This window comes from Enoplosus armatus, chromosome 1, assembly GCF_043641665.1.
Source record: "Enoplosus armatus isolate fEnoArm2 chromosome 1, fEnoArm2.hap1, whole genome shotgun sequence".
NCBI lineage: Eukaryota > Metazoa > Chordata > Actinopteri > Centrarchiformes > Enoplosidae > Enoplosus > Enoplosus armatus.
Genome location: NC_092180.1, coordinates 11,928,583 through 11,945,124, shown reverse-complemented (window position 1 = coordinate 11,945,124; position 16,542 = coordinate 11,928,583). Strand labels below are relative to the sequence as shown.

Genomic DNA, 16,542 nt, shown 5'->3' with positions numbered 1-16,542 from the left:
ATCCTCTCTGTGCTGACAGAAACACAGAGTAGTTTCAGTTTACTGTTTAAATGGTTTTCTGCAGGTTAACTTTACTAAAAATGACCAGAAACTGGTGACTTACAACAGCGTTACCGTTATAAGAAAGACGACGGCACAGTGATTATCATGTCGGACCAAGTTGAGTTTATTGAACTCATCTGGCTGTTTTATCACGAGACTGACAGAAAGAGGCAGCTGTGGACAAGTTAGTGTGTGAAATGTGTAATCTGAATGCAAACACACACACACACACACACACACACACAAATATTCTTCAACATCAGCATACTGACATTTTCAAAGGATGTAGTACAGTACATGTCCATATTGCTAAGAGAAGAGCTCCATCTAGTGTTCTCAAAGGGTCACGCTTAAGAGGTGCAAAACATCCCTGTGGCTTCTTTAATGATTTGCATGTTTTGAATTTGCAGATTAAGTGTTCCACCTTCGGGTAGGAACATTTGATCTGTTTAGGTATGCGAAGTGATGGCATGATGGTTCAGAAAACCATCAATATTTTCAATATTTCTTAGTTACTAAGGCTTTGACAAGGACATTGATAGGCAGTCTATAGAAAGAGAGTTTCAACATAGAAAAAGGAGTTCCTCTGACCAACTGTGGGACCTTCAATCAATACAAAAGCACCTTTGTTTGCTCACTGAAGGTAAAATTATAGACTGACTGCCAATGCATTGTCTTCACTGTTTAACATTAATATTAAATATAGAAAAAAGAAGATGACTCTGGTTGTATCAGGCAGTCATTGTGAAAATATTGAAAGCCCTTCGATTAAGTCCTGTTCAATTCTAAAGCATTGAAACCACAGTGATATATATATTTTTTTACTACCAAAGAACACAATTCATAATCGTTACAAAACAAAAGAAGGGATTAACTTTGTCTGACAGCTACAGTGGTTAGTACATTTACAAATCCATCAGCTACTTTCAGTGTCTGAAGAGAAACATAATAAAAAATATCATACAAAAAAAAAAATAGCACCTTAAATAGTTGGTAACCTAACAAAGTGGTTTACAGAGTAGACACAGACAGAATCCACTCTCCTCTGGTTGGTAACTGGTGCCATTTTTCCACACAGATCACATCCCAACATTTGGCCAAATACTTCTAAGTGAAATACTTGGATTAACAAGGTTTGGTAGTGACACAAGGAAAAAGGCAAGAAGAATATCCGTCATCATATTCAATGACCAGTGCGTCATTTAGCGCCCTCTTGTGTGCTTCACAAGTACAACACAAGACTCCACAACAACCAGTGAACCAGTCTTGTGTGTCTTGCTGCTCCTCGGGATCCTCTCAGCACTGAGACACTGCTGGTGAATCAGACGGACAGACTTAATGAAAAGTGCATGAGTTACTAATAAATGGAGTGAGCTTCTCTGGTGAAACTAGTGTCTCACAATTTGGTTTGAATGCCTCCACACAGACGAGCAGTGTGACCTCAACTGCATTGGCCAAACTTATAAAGAGTTTTCAAGAGAATATACCAGACATATCATAAAATGCTCCAGTTCAAAGGGAACTTTTCTAGCCCTCAAAAAGGTTTGGACAAAAACACTTCAGCTAAAGAAGGCCACTGTTTTTCAGTGCATTACCTGAATCCACATGAGAGAATGCCACAGCAGTGTAACGTCTTCAAGTGTAAAATATAGAGAAGAGGCTGATATATTGCTGCAAATTGACGAACTTTGAGCCATCGCTCTAAAGTGCACTGCATCCGAGCCGAGGTCGGTTCTTCAGCTGAGTTATGACCTGCCAGTGACTCAGACAATGATTAAATAAAGGAAGATGGTAGACTGTATGCTGAGGTATTTCTAGAAGAAGGAGGAGGGATAACCCAAGTCTGTACAGAGGAGGAGGATGAGGAGGGTCTGTTAAATTAAGAGATGACCTCTCTCAGAGTCTCATTCTCTTGTCTCTGTGTTTCACTGTCTGACAGCAGAGGGGGGTGACTTGGCACAGCAATCCTATAAGGCAAATTATCTTTAGTCAACATCCTCCTGGTGGCAGAGACCAAGCGGGAATAGTTATCGGGGTTGTACTCCGACAAAGGAGGCCGGGCGCACAGTAACGGCAGGTTGTCCCTGTCGGGCTGCGACAAGAAGAGAGGAGGCCGGCGCTGTCCCTCGCCGTCCTTCAGGGAGTCTGGGAGCGGCTTGCGTTTGCTTTCAGGTAGGAGCATTATGCAGAGAACGGAGAGGACGGCGAAGGAGGCGAAGATGACATGGTGGAGGAAGTAGCCGCCGTTGTTCTGAAGCTCCATCAAGGAGGAGGCAGCCATGCCAACACAACCCGCTGCCAGCACCAGGCCGAGGCATCCACCTCTGACAAAGAGAGGGAAGAGGAGCAGGAAAAGGACAAAACCATCAGGGGGAGGCATCAAGGTGTAGTGATCAGACAATTTTTTTTACATCTTGTGAAAATTGGCATTTTTTTTCCTCTATACTTTCCAACTTCCCTACTCTGTCTGTAGCACTGCAGAAGACGTAAATCTTTGAAAATGGGCCACAAATATATATTCATTTTTAAAAAAAGGCTAAATAATTTCCTGAAAGAGCTGGGCACTGTAGCTTTTTGTACACGTCACTCAAACAGGAGTAAATTGTGCATTTGTAGGGGACTATTTTTACCAGTGGATTAATATGCATTCAAAATTGGCTATATCAGGCTTTAGCTACACAGGCAATACTTCTAAGTAGCATTAAGTCACTGTTTCTTTTGGTCTTTTCATGGGATTTGTTGACGATGACAAAAATATATCGACATCACTTTGGTCAAGACGGCAGGCACTTACCGAACCACGGTCGGCATCACCTCACAGGCAAAGAACGCACTGAGCATGGCGAGAGCCTGAGAGAAGAGCAGACCCACGACAGAGAGCACCAACACAAGACCACCTCGCAGGTCTGACAAATAAAAAGGACAACAGACAAATGTATCATTTTTCTGTGCAAAAATCATAACTGCAGCACCATTTACAGCAGAGATAATCAACATTTTCTGGCCTGGGACCCAAAACTGGCACGATCCCAACATTCAAACTTGTCATGTGAATATCAGTATGGCATAACATAAGGATGACATAAGCATTTTATGATCAAGAGCTCTAAATGGATTAAATGCATATAAAGTTCCATGTTGGGTCCTGACCCCAAGGATGAGAAAATGATCCACAGTGTTTCCTTCATAACTGAGCTTGAAAAAAATGATCTGTAATCTGAAATATTTAATTTTAATATGTGTTGTTCCATAACTCAAGACTCAAGATTTGTTATGGACCCTTCAGAGTATGAAATCAAAAAAGAACAGTTCTTCTACTACAAAATTTGACGAGAAATGTGAGTTGATGAAACTTCTGAATTGTCATTTCACTTATTTCTGGCTCCACTTCAAGGGACAAAATAACGTCAGTGGTCCCACTGATGCCTCATTAACTTTAATGTAAACAACTGTCTAGCAGGAAATACATTTATTACAAATTAAATCAATTAATTTATGAAACTTATGGAACCAATAATTTACTGTTTTTTACTGTCACTTTTCAATTAACATGTTAGACACGAGGGAAATGTATGTCACCTGTCAAAAATAAGTCTTCATTATATTTCCAAACTATGATTTTTATACACAATTATTGTCTTTGTGTTCCGAGCCCTTTAAAGAACTTGTAATTGCCTGTTTGAAGGCATATGTATATATGTACATACATATACAGACATAGACATTGTTACTGTATATATTTTTTACTTTTATTTTTCACTTAAATATTGTAAATGTGTATATTTTTATTTTGTTATTTTTTATATCTTATTTTTGTACATACTCTTATTTCTAAATTTATGCTACTTTCTACTCTTGAATGGGAGCACTGGTACTGTATAATTTCCCCCCGGGGATCAATAAAGTATTTCTGATCTGATTCTGATTAAAAAACAAGTTATATGAAAACGGCATATCACTAATCCTCCATCAACCTCTGCCATTTTCTGTTTATGTAAGGTTAATTTGAGGCACAAATGTTATCAAAGTAAAATAATGAGATGTGGATGTAATGTACACTGAGTGAGGGCCAGCAGCAGCAGCGATGACAGTCCAGTGATGATGGCGGACAGCAGAAGCATACCACGCCGACCAAAGTGATTGACAGACAAGCAGATGAAGATGCAGGCCAGTGCTCCGGTTATCACTCGGAGAAAGTAGCTGAAGTAGAAGTTGGTGGAATAACTGTGCAGGTTTCTGGTGAAACAGTACTGGATGCCTGTTCCAATGAACCTGGAGGAGAGACAAGAGAGTGAGACTGTCCACATCTATGAAACCACAAACATTGCATCTCACCTTTATCACGAAATGGAAACGAGGTACAATTGAAAACCATGTTGATTCAACAAGCCTGGCAGCTCAAGTCAGGCGAACTCTCCTTTTTCACACTGAGAACAAAACTCACAGCGTGAAGCTGAGGATGAGGCAGTTCTTCCAGATAACACGAGTCCGACGCAGCTCCAGAACCGACAAGTACCTCGGCTGACAGTCTTCTCCATATGCTGAATCTATGTCTGCAAACAGAAGAAGAGGATGGAAAACACCTGTGAATAATTCAACGTATCCCCAATGATGCAAAGGTTTTTGGGTTAACATCTATTTGTTACAAATGCATTACATATACATATGCACCCACGCTCTAAAAGCCCAAATAGAGAAGTCATGCAATAGCCCCGTGTACTCCAGGACCCTGTGACATCACTGTTGGGTGTGGTTACAGGTTCAACAGAGCACAGACATTTCTGACACACACACACACACACACACACACACACACACACACACACACACACACACACACACACACACACACACACACACACACACACACACACACACACACACACACACACACACACACACACAGAAACACTGCAGTGCTTCTCCTTCTCTAGAATCACCACACAAGACAGAATTCACGAGGACTGATCTCTTAATCTTAATCTTGAAAGAAACATGCATTCAGCAGAACTAACATACTCTAATGTCACTTCAGGATGGTTACATCAGTTCTGCATTCAGGTCAAACAGACGAGCAGAAGTGTTACAATCTCCACAACAGATAGATTTTATAAATTACCAAACATCACATGTGATCGATAATTGTATGAGGAGGTTATTTCAGGTACAACACAGGGCAGTCGTTTGCAAGGGGCAAAACATGTTGAGCAAACAAAAGTTGAATGATTTAGACATGTATTAGTCGATTGTCAGAAAATTAATCAGCAACTATTTTGATCAATTTTATGTTTCAGTCACTTTTTCTAGCACAAATGCCACACATGTATTGGTTCCAGCTTTTCAGTCGTTATGATTTTCTGCTTTTGTGTTTTTGTACTGTTGGTTGGACAAAATATAATATCTGACGTACTGTGGTTTTAGGAAACATAAAAGAATATATAATTATAAATAGACGTTAGCTGCAGCCCTAATTTGGATTTAGGTAGGAACAATTAACTAACAAGAGTGCTGTGATGATAGCAGGGATATCAATATTTAGGTTGGCAAGATTAATTCTGACATGAATTAAAGCATGAATTGTTTTAAACTTTTCCCATGAAAGAAAAACTTTGAGACCAGTTTGTGTCAGTGTGTGTGTGTGTGTGTGTGTGTGTGTACCTGACAGCAGGGTTTCACCGGGGTAGATTTCATCTCGCAGACAAACACCATTCCTGGTGGAGAATTCCTGGAGGCTCCTCTTCACCTGAGCAATCTGAGCTGTGGCCAGCAGCCAGCGAGGAGACTCAGGAAACACTGACGCACAGCTGAGGAAAACAGACTCTGTTATCATATCTCAGAGAGACACAGAGCTCAAACATCGACACAGGGTGAAAAGATGAAGACATGTGCAAATTGTGTGTTTTTTCCTCCTGATACGATTGCTTGGCAAGAATAAAGAAAACGTTGTCATGCAACATTATTTGATGTCACTTTATCATCTGACATCTAGAAGGCATCAGCATACTTGTACTTTCATTCATAAAGACTTGCACAGCACAGGATATGTTAGCTTTATAAGTCCCTCATACTAACTCAAGACCGGGGGAGACACCTTATTACTAGAATTAACTGCAAAACAAACTTAAGTTGGAGACACTCATTCTGGTTCTACTTGCTGATATAGACACTGAATTGTCTTGTGATGTTGTATATTTGTAATTCTCAAACTTGTTCTGTGGCTGTCAGAAGGTGTGAGCTTGAAACAGGAGCAACTCTCAAACGATCAAACACATATAACTGTGTCACAATGTGAGACTGGTACACTGAGCACCACTGTAAAATAATAAACTGCTGTTAATACTTCAGCAAATACACACATGGTGTGTCCACCAACGCAACCCACACATTGCCATCTCACTCACCACCAATAGGAAAGCAGCAGGAGCAGAGGCAAAGTGGCCACAGCCTGGAGAACGGGCCAATCACGGCAGAGAACAGCGATGCCCGGCAACAGCAGCTCTGCGAACACGGCGAAGAAGCTGCTGACCATGGCAACCATGAGACGATGGGGAGGGTCACACAGCTCCAACCCTAAGAGAGTGATGGGAGAATAAATGGCATTATTGTGTGGAAATCCAATCTCTCAGGATATTATATTAAATGAATATACTATTTTACCCTGTTCACATAATTAAGTGCGCACTTCTCATCAAACCTCAGCTACAATAAACTTCTCCCTTCTTTCAAAAGTGGACTTTTTGACATTCATGTCTTATAAAACCACGTGAAACAGGTTGTAATGGAAAAAAACACAAGTTTGATTTTAATGAATTATGTGTGCTTAAACTCATACTTCTTCAAAATGCATACATAAAATCTAAAAATTTAAAAACATATTTTCCAGTATTCTTTTTAACTCTTGCCTGCTCATGATAAAAACATAACGATACGATTATTTGATTGACAAGCTGACTAACGTTAAATCTTCAGTTGGCTCGGTAGTTTCTCCACACCTTGCTAATGTTAAAATGGTGATGTTAATTACAAACATCTTTATAAAAGACTGAAGATAAAGTTTTATCTGTCGCGTAATACCTGAACATTTCACTCTTTGTGTGGCTTTCTTGGATTTTTATTTCACTTGGTACTATACTGTTACCCTCTCATTCTGATGCATCTCATGTATGTCGCAGACCTGGGGTTCCCAGACGTGACGCACGCACACCCTCTTGCAAAAACTTGTTCCATCAAACAGAACAATCAAAATGTCCTTTAATGTGGAATCTATCCTCTCTTCCTTTTTGCTACACCCTTCCTCCACCGTACTTGCTACTTTAAAGCAACATTCTGCGTACCATCAGAAAAAACACAAACAACAAGCTAGATAAAGCAGCTGGGAGATAAAGCACTGATGTAAACATGTTTGGGAGCGTGTCAAGCTGTGCGAGTTTCTGCTGAACTTTCACCTCCTTCCCCCAGAGCTCTGAATCTCTTTCCACCTCCTCCCTGTTGTGGGGGGAATGAGGAGCTCACTTCCTGCTCACTTCCTTGCCTTCAGCTCTGTCCTGCTATTGTTTTCTCCTCTCTGTGGAGGAGCAGCGCTGGCAGGACATCACTGAGAAACATTTCTTTCAGGCCCTCATCCCGCCCATCAGCGTAACCTAAAAAACACCCAAACCAAAATCTGGACTCAATCTGGCCCTGACCTCGCAGGAATGTGGGAGTATGAAAAAAAAAAAGTGTGAGTATTTCAGATGAGACCACTTTAACACTCCACTACCTAGTACCACCTCCTCCCACGCAGGAATGTGTACAGCTTCTACAAATGCTAACGTATTTACATTCCCACGCTCTTGTTTTGGACAGTTCTAGAGAGAAAACACACTGTATTTGATACACCATGTATCCCTACCAGCCAGAGACATCTCATCATAGACAAAGTCAAGCTGAAGAAGGGGAGCTAAAGATTCTTCACAGAGGGGTTGTACACCGGAGAACCTCTAAAGGAGGACAGCTGAGAGGTAGAAGTAAAGAGAAACCAACCAGCTGCCTGCTGTCAGTCACAGCTCAGCGCAACACACTTCAGTTTGTCATCGGGTGAAATTCCCCCACAACTCTGCTAGTCTGTCATACACAGACCCACGCAAGGCACTTCAGCAGAAGGTGGAAATAAGATGAAGCAGCATATGTTGTCATAGCAATTGTGCCCTTTTTCCAATGGGTTGGGTTGTCCATTACCAAATGCCTTCCAAAGGTGAAGCTCCAAAATCTCAAGGGCCTTGCTCTTGCTCTGGACAGCCATGGATGTTCCAGTTTATCCGACAGGCCGGGAAAGTGCATTTATTAATTTAACAGGGGAAGATTACCTGTGCACCATCTGTATGTTTTTAGTATCTTAATATAATAAACTGCCATTTATCTGACTTGTGGATATGATCTGATGAAAGTAATTAAATTATTCTTCATGTTATCAGAGACTGAATGATGAGAGCTGAACAGATGACACACACACGTCTTTGTTACGAGGTCACAAAAAAAGCATCAAATGAGGAGGAGATGGGAAATGGGAACACTATGTGGTTACATTTATCTACAGCCTCTTTTTACATAATCTACTCTTCATTTAATATTCATAACAAATGTGCTGAATAACTTGATTTTACATAAGGAGAGGTTGCGGAGCATGCAAGATCATTTTCACAGATGTGCCTATTCACTCTTTGAAGCCACAATTAGAGAGTGTTTAGGTTTTGCCGCTGATGCTGAGGCCACCCACCCAATTTCATGGTATAATGTGTTCAAATACTGTTATATTTAATATAAAGTATCTTGTAGCTAAACCTCATCAAATATTACAAGTAAGAGGGAAATATTAATCTTATTGGTGATATAACAGACATACTGTTACAGTCTGGCCATCTGCTATCCCCTGGAAACCACTAAAACTATTTACCTGTCACAAGTAAATAATTGTAGCACATACATTGAATATACTAACTTTATATTTATATTTACCTTTCAGTTCTTGTTCGTGACTTTCAGACATCAGAAATAAAAGTATAAAGTCTGATTTCAGCTGTTTGTGTTTTCTGAAATATAGATAAGATGGTAATACAAAGATAGGCAGGGTTTCTAATTTGCTTCTGTAGGGGCACAACTGGATTCTTCTTATCTTTGACTGATAAGATAGTTCACCAGTAGGAAGGCTTACGTTGTACATTTCTTTTCAGTATTTATCTCACAATCTGAATGTTTTTTTTTGTCTGTTTTCAAGCACTAAAACAAACTGTGACTACTGGACACAAACTCAGGAACCTACACGAACGCAAACCAGCGTGACAGCATTTCATTCTACGCTGGGAATCACGAGACCACGATTAATTACATTAACATTATGTAACGTTTGCATAACATTAGATTTTCTGCAAGAGGAAATATATGTGTTTTCGCAATCTTTGGACCAAACACACAATGGCTAAATCTAAAGTAATATTAAATAATCATCAACCAGTCGATGAGAGAACTCTTTATCATTTAGACCACAACTTGAAAACATGTGGGGTTGAGGGACTTTACCTCTAATGACACTTAGAGGAAAGTGCATGTACTGTGAACAACTGGATATACTGTAATGTTCATGGTCACTAGTGTGTTATTTACCCATCAGCTTCTCATTTTGCCAATTTTTTTTCTCATTTGTGTCTGTTTTGCTACTTTATGTATGTTTTTTTTGGTTGTGTGGACTGAAATCCATTTAATAAATGAAAACAGAGAAATGCAATTTAGCATGACATTTTCATAAACACAGTGCCAGCGAATGACTCAGAACGAAGCGCAGGAATCCAAAAGTGCTCCCAATCCCCCAGACAAGTCGCTTACTGAATAAGGCTGCAGGAAGCTTAACCGTTGGATAAGTGGGAACAATGTTTAAATTTGCGTGCAGGACACTCACTGGCAATGTATGAGGATACAAACACCCCGGCGAGCATGGCGCCCTGAGAGAGACGCAGCAGCAGAAACACCACCGCGCTGTTGGATAAACACACGGCCACCCCGAACAGACTGGACAGACTGATGGAGAGGAGGAAACATCGCCGACGACCCAACCTGGAAACACACAAGCACAGTCACATTGCTATCATCTCTCAGTCACAAAACATGCAGCGCCCCAAACTCATTATTATCAGTCTTATTTTCATAACAAGCTAGCTAACACTGGTAACATAAGCTCTTCACTTTGATGCTAATAATCGAAGCTCACAAGCTGGCCCGGCTAGACAAGGCTGCTAATGTAGGTAGCATTAACAACCTTGTTAAACTAGGGCTTAAAAGCCTGCAGAGGTTACACTTTGGGGTTCCATGTAAAATATGATCCAATACTTACCAGTCGCACAATGTACCGAGGAAGATGTATCCCAGAATCCATCCTGTCATGAAGCAGATATGCTGCAGGGGGATTTTCCAGTAGTCACTGCAAACCAGGTTCCACTGCAAAGGCAGACAAAGACGTACATTGACACATTATCCGACCAAAACAAAACTTAATATTGACTTGGACAAAAAAAGGCCTCTAACACAGAGAGCACTGCAATTCAATTAGGTTTTAAAAGAGACAAATTGTGGTACAACATTTCATGAGCTTTAAATAAAAATGTTCCATGTGCTTAGTGGGCATCATCAATTTTACATACTGTACCAATAAGAAAACAGATCATAAATATGTAGTTTAATTCTTAAAAAAGGCAGTAATACAGTAATAGCCTAAAACAGCTGGGCATTGTAGTTTGAAGCAAACGTTACTCAAACAGAAGTAAAAAGGGCATTTGCTGGGGAATATTTTCAGGCGCAGATTAGTACACATTCTAGTGAGCATTTACAGCAGTGGGATGGGGTATGTGAGATTGACACCTAGTGTGACTCATTCATGTGTTTTTAATATTTTTTAGACAATAATGGAGGTCAGGTTGACAGGATACGCTGCTATCAAAATCGTTTTCTCATGTGCTTGTGGGACGCTCCAATAACTGAGATTTGGAAACTTGGCCAAACATCACACGTTTGCTTCTGGTTTATCTTCTGGATTTGAATCTCAGAATGCACTACTGTCCGGCAGCTGACACTAAAAATCTGATTTCGCAACATCCTTGAAAGCAACAATAGTTTGTCTCATTTCGGTTGGATGTACCAGCTGAAACTAGTGGCCACCTGGAATGCTGGGAATCAAACTAAAAGCTTGTAGTGTGCTTCAGAAAATGGACTGCAGTAAAGTACATGTGATGGAAGTATATATAAAAAATAAATATGTGGATAAGTCAATTTCTTTATAAAATATAGTTTGTACAATTAAAGGCTTAAAAAGGTACATGAACAAATTGTGGCCAACATGCTCCATTCATCGTAATTTGACTACGTAACATGCAGAGAATAGCAGGCTACCAGTCAAGTCCCAAACACAGAGATTTCTGTGAGGAAGCAGGAATGTAGATCATGTCGTTCCTAATTGAGTTAAGATGTCTGCTGACACTGTTATTACATTAGAACAAAGTGGTGCTCAAAGTACAGCATGCCAGCAGCTCTACGCCTGGTTCGTATCAGTCGCTGCCTGTAAGAAATTTCTTCTCCACTGCCGCCGCTCTTCTCCCTCCATCTCCTCTACTGTGTCCACTGTGTGTAGTTGCGGTATTTCATGACAGTGAGCATTTTACAAATACACATGGCTACAAGGTTTGCAGAAACTATTACTATGCTAATACTCCTGAAATACTCATAATGCTTTTTCTTTGACTGTCAGAGGTGATCTTTCAATATGATGATCAACTTTGAGGCTCTAGTTTGGAGTTGCTATGGGATAATATTTATAAAACTATAACTTGTTCTTTGAACAGACGATTTATGTGATTTAAATGTTTAGCAATTTTAGACTGTATTTGTATTTGAGTTTTATTCGGCCGACATTCTCGTACACATTCGAGTCCTTCATAAGACAAAATAAGTTTTATAGACCGATCAAAGATAGAAAAAAAAGTTGTCTTAGCATCTTTTAATTAATTTAATTTAAACAGTACCATCACTCTTTACGAGTACACCTGGCTGTCTCATCCTTCCTCCTTCCTCCTGAGTTTTTCTCTGAGAGAGAAAAGATTCTCAGAGGAAGAAGGGAAGATGCCAACCAGTGTATACAATTTTGCCTTTAATAAAAGTTTTCCTGTGTTGCAGCGAGTTACGTCATGGACAGAGGAAGCAGTTGCTGGTGAAGGAGGCGTTCAGAGTCTCAGGAAGGAACATGGAGGCCTCAGACTTCCCAGCGCCATGGTTTGTCATGGGGGAAAACGAGAAAAGGGCTCCTTGCTGCCAGTATCTATTTCCTTGAGGACATGACGATAAACTCTGAGGAGACGTTGAGGGTTAATTACCCATAATGACTTTGTCCTGCTTGTCAGCCCCCGCTCTCCACCAAAGCTCGTAGCACACACTACTGTGGCATCAAATACTCTGATGTTGTTTTAATATATGTTACAAAACACTGCACGGACACAGATGTAGTGTGCATGTGTGAGGTGTTTGCACCGGGTCACACTGAGAAATAGTTTTGTTAGCACTCTTTGTCAATATTTGCAGACTGGGATGGATCCTTGAGTAGCTGAAGTCCAAGAAGATAAACAAGTTTCTGCTGCTTATTTACACACGTAGTTGCACAACAAGACACAATCACATTGATACCTATTGTCTGTGTTCAGGCGCTGGTTATGGTATGTAAGAGATAATCAAAGAGGATCCATATTAAGCTTGGGAATATCTCACAAAACAGGAGTCAAAAGAGTCAGAGTCATTCAGTGTGTAAGCCTAATGCACATATCATATATGTATTATGTATTTATTAGATCATTTGTCCAGCGCCTGATTGAGCTGTTATCTAAGACTCTGGGAAACAAGAGTTCCAGACAGCAGGGAAGTGAGAGTGAAAAAGACTTTGTGCGACAACAAAGTTTTAACTGTTCAACCTGAGCAAATATTGACTGAATGCTGTGAACAGCCGTCTTCATGACCACACAAGCTCCCAGCACAGATAAACTGTTTTTACTGGGCTGAAACTGGAACAAATCCAGTTCAGCAGCACCATCTTGGAGCAAGGCCACACATTTTAATTAGTTGATGGTAGTAAGGGGATTGTTTATCTACTCTCAGAACTATTTTATTGACAGTTAGTAGTTAATAAAAGCTGTTTTTAATGCCATGCTGAGGCTGCTCTGCCTTATTCCAGCCTAGAAATGTGAATAAACTAACTTCAGATCAGTTTGTCCTCCACTTCATCCCTGTGTCTAACTTCCTTAAGAGCTCCAAAGTTAAGCCAAACACCTGAGTGATGACCTGCAGGCTTTATAGTCTCTTACCTCTGTGACAAAGTTGCTCTGGAGCCCCGCTGCATGGGCGTACTCCCACCCTTGGGTGCAGGATACCCTCTGCCGGGGCACATTTTCGGAAAAGTCCGAGGTGTTGGGAGGGTACTTGAACAGTTCACAGTGGCTGAGGCCGGAGCCGTTCACCCAGGGGATGGTGAGGTTGAGGTATCCCTGTCTGGTGAAGTTGCTGAGGAGGAAAGTTGAGGGCAGAAGTTGCGGGTCGGGTTTGCAGTGGTACGAGTCCGGGATTAGAGTGTAAAAAACGTCGCTGAATAGATTCAGCATGACCGCTAAATTGGGGAACCAGCTGAACACGACCACGATTCGGTTGTAGCGGCCGTAGCCGCCGGTGTGAGGGAAAATCTTCGTCTCATAATCCATTTGAAGACGAGTGTTAGCGGTGACAAACGGTGCTGTGGCCATTACGCAGTGAGTGCGCACACTCGACAACCGCGCGACTCAGCAGCAGGTATGGCGCGCGGCGAGGGGGAGGAGGAGGAGGAGGAGGAGGGCGGGTGCATATGTGGATCAGACAACACGGGGTTCAGGGGTCGACCTATGAGACACCTGCTTGGCTGCTTCAGTGACTAATTCCCGGATCACCCCTGAGTCACCCGAAACAACCCCGTGAGCAGAGAGTGCCGGGTAAAGACACAACTGAAGTTACCAGACACGAGAATCACATGTTATCTTTTCATTCATAAAAATACGAACTTCTGACATCAGAGAGGAGCAAACTGTAACTCTCGACTGACAGACAGAATAAGAAAATAAAATCAAAGGTCAAAGTAAAGCAGCAGAGGCTGAGATATCCAGACTTTACAGTGCCTCCTATGAGTAAAGCTCCAAAACAACTGGATTCTACATTCTACATATTTCTGAAGTCTGTGAATAATTATGTCCCTATATCACAAAAAATAAATTCTGACATTAAAGGAAAATGCTTTGTTTTATTACTTGTAATCTTACTTTTATTACATATATGAGTTAAAACCCTGGGAAACATGACATATTCTAAGAATGATCCATAATCTCATATAACTATCATCTGCTTTAGTTTATTCTTCTTTTTTAATCTTATCTTATTGTTATGTAAATTGTTAATTATATATCATTATACTCACTTTTGTACTTTGAATTGCCTGATTTTATTTGTCTCTTTGTTGCATTTGTGGCCCTGAAGTGTTTTAATTGGTGGAAGCATGGAAACTTTGTTTCGATAAGTGCAGTGTAAAAAGTTTATTATTGTCATCAGTTTTACGCTGCCCTCAGTAGTAATCAGCCTAGATCTTGCGGGTTTATTCAGCCTGGAGTTAATATTTATATATGGATATAGTGTTACTTGACACTGTCTGTAGTGGGATCAGTGGATCAGTTGGGATTGCTGGACTCAGGATCTAGGGATACTTTGCACTAGTTCAGCAGGTGACTTGCATTTGTTCTTCTGGCTTTGACAAGAAATATTGAAACTCTTAGTATACTGAAAGTCAACACTCACATTCACAACAGTAAACTAAACAAGTCACAAGGAACTGTTGTGACGGTGCATTTTTTGATGTTAACTGCAGTCAAAGCCATAAATAGGTTTGGTAAAATTATGTAATCTGTCAGGGGACTGAACTCATAAGTACCAAATCTTGCAGCCATGCCAGGGAAGGCATTTCAAACATTTGGACTGTGAAACATCTTTTGCTCACACTAAAGATTTCCGACAGCAAACATGGTTACTTCATCCAGCTATCAATAGAAACTTATCTCTTGGACTACATGTGGCCACCATAATAGTTTGGTTGGTCATTATATTGAGATAAATGGTATTATTTAAATGTATATTCATTATCTAAAGTTATATTTTGAAATGTAGCCTATGTTTTCTTATGAGTAGACATTTTTAAGAAATTTTCAGTGGCAACTTTATGATACGGTTACATCACGACAAAGACAATGTAAACAACAAAATCAAGAACCAGAGGACGGCCGGTAATATTTCAAAATTTTATTAACGAACATAATCTCTGAGGAACAACAGCAGTTCTCGCGCTCTCTGTACATGCAACTGTAGAAAATAACAATTTAGAATTTTTACTTTTCAGTTTTAGTCTTTTTTTCCCATCCATCCTCGTTTTCAGTTTCTCGCGTTTTTGTTTTTTTATGTCTTTTTTTGTCTTTAATTTTTTTGCAGGAAATCAACGACAGCTAGAGGTGAAAGTACTGGATTTCTGTTACAGCACTGACAATAGCATCAACAACCCCCTCATACCCCCCCCCCCCCCCTCTTAGCTGCTCCAACAATATGTACACAAATAAACTACATTGTACAAATAAAAAAATGTTACATTGTTACATCATAATCACCTGCAGCAAGCGCACGCAGCTCGTTGCTGTTAGAACCCCACATTCTACGCAATTTTTCAGACTAGTACAAAGAGAAGGGTGCAAAACGTCCTGGGAGGTTTTATTTACAGAGCTATGTACAGTATGTCTCTTTCACGCATTACAAGGAGGAAAATTTACACAGCGGAGACCAACTTCAACTCAAAACATACCACAGGTGTCAGAAAAAAAAAAAAAAAAAAGATAATAAATAGGTTATTTCTCACCATTTAAAGAGTAGTTCTCCATGCTTTTTATTAGTCATTTTCCACTCTAAAAAGGAACAAAGAAATAGCTACAGTCTGGGTTTTAATTAAAAAATAAACAAAACAAAAGAAAACAAACGAAAACTAGAAAAAAAAGGCTTGAAATCGTGATTCTATAGAATGAAAAAATAGCAATTATGTATATTTATGTCCAGTAAGAAAAAACAACAAATAACAAATCTAAAATAAACATTATGAGTGAATGTGAGGAGAGTAGAGGTAATATGTTGCTGACTGAGGTGGTGTCAGGCTAGCATCTGTATCACCACGGCCAAGTGCTCTACTGTGCATCTGAGGACTGATGTGTGTTTGTGTCCGTATTCAATTTACCCAGAAATCACTCTTTTGTTAGTTGAATATTCACACTGGAGAATCAACGGGGATGGATGTGTTTAGTCTATTGCTCTGTGCAGCGGTGTACCGCAGACTGGGGGGAGAAATCGCCTGTCAGTTATGTCAACCATCACCATTTCAAGCCTTTG

The 16,542-nt window shown here is 40.3% G+C and overlaps 1 protein-coding gene across 1 annotated transcript; it reads right to left on the bottom strand.

Moving 5' to 3' along the window:
• Positions 1-904: 904 nt before the first annotated feature.
• Positions 905-13,844, bottom strand: slc22a31 (solute carrier family 22 member 31). The gene is made up of 9 exons (XM_070909053.1): positions 13,413-13,844; positions 10,406-10,509; positions 9,974-10,128; positions 6,444-6,612; positions 5,701-5,846; positions 4,487-4,595; positions 4,100-4,314; positions 2,837-2,948; positions 905-2,366 (listed from the first exon to the last, which is right to left on the bottom strand). The coding sequence occupies exons 1-9, from the start codon at positions 13,842-13,844 to the stop codon at positions 1,922-1,924; spliced, it is 1,887 nt and encodes a 628-aa protein (XP_070765154.1). The 3' UTR covers positions 905-1,921.
• Between the last annotated feature and the right edge of the window lie 2,698 nt (positions 13,845-16,542).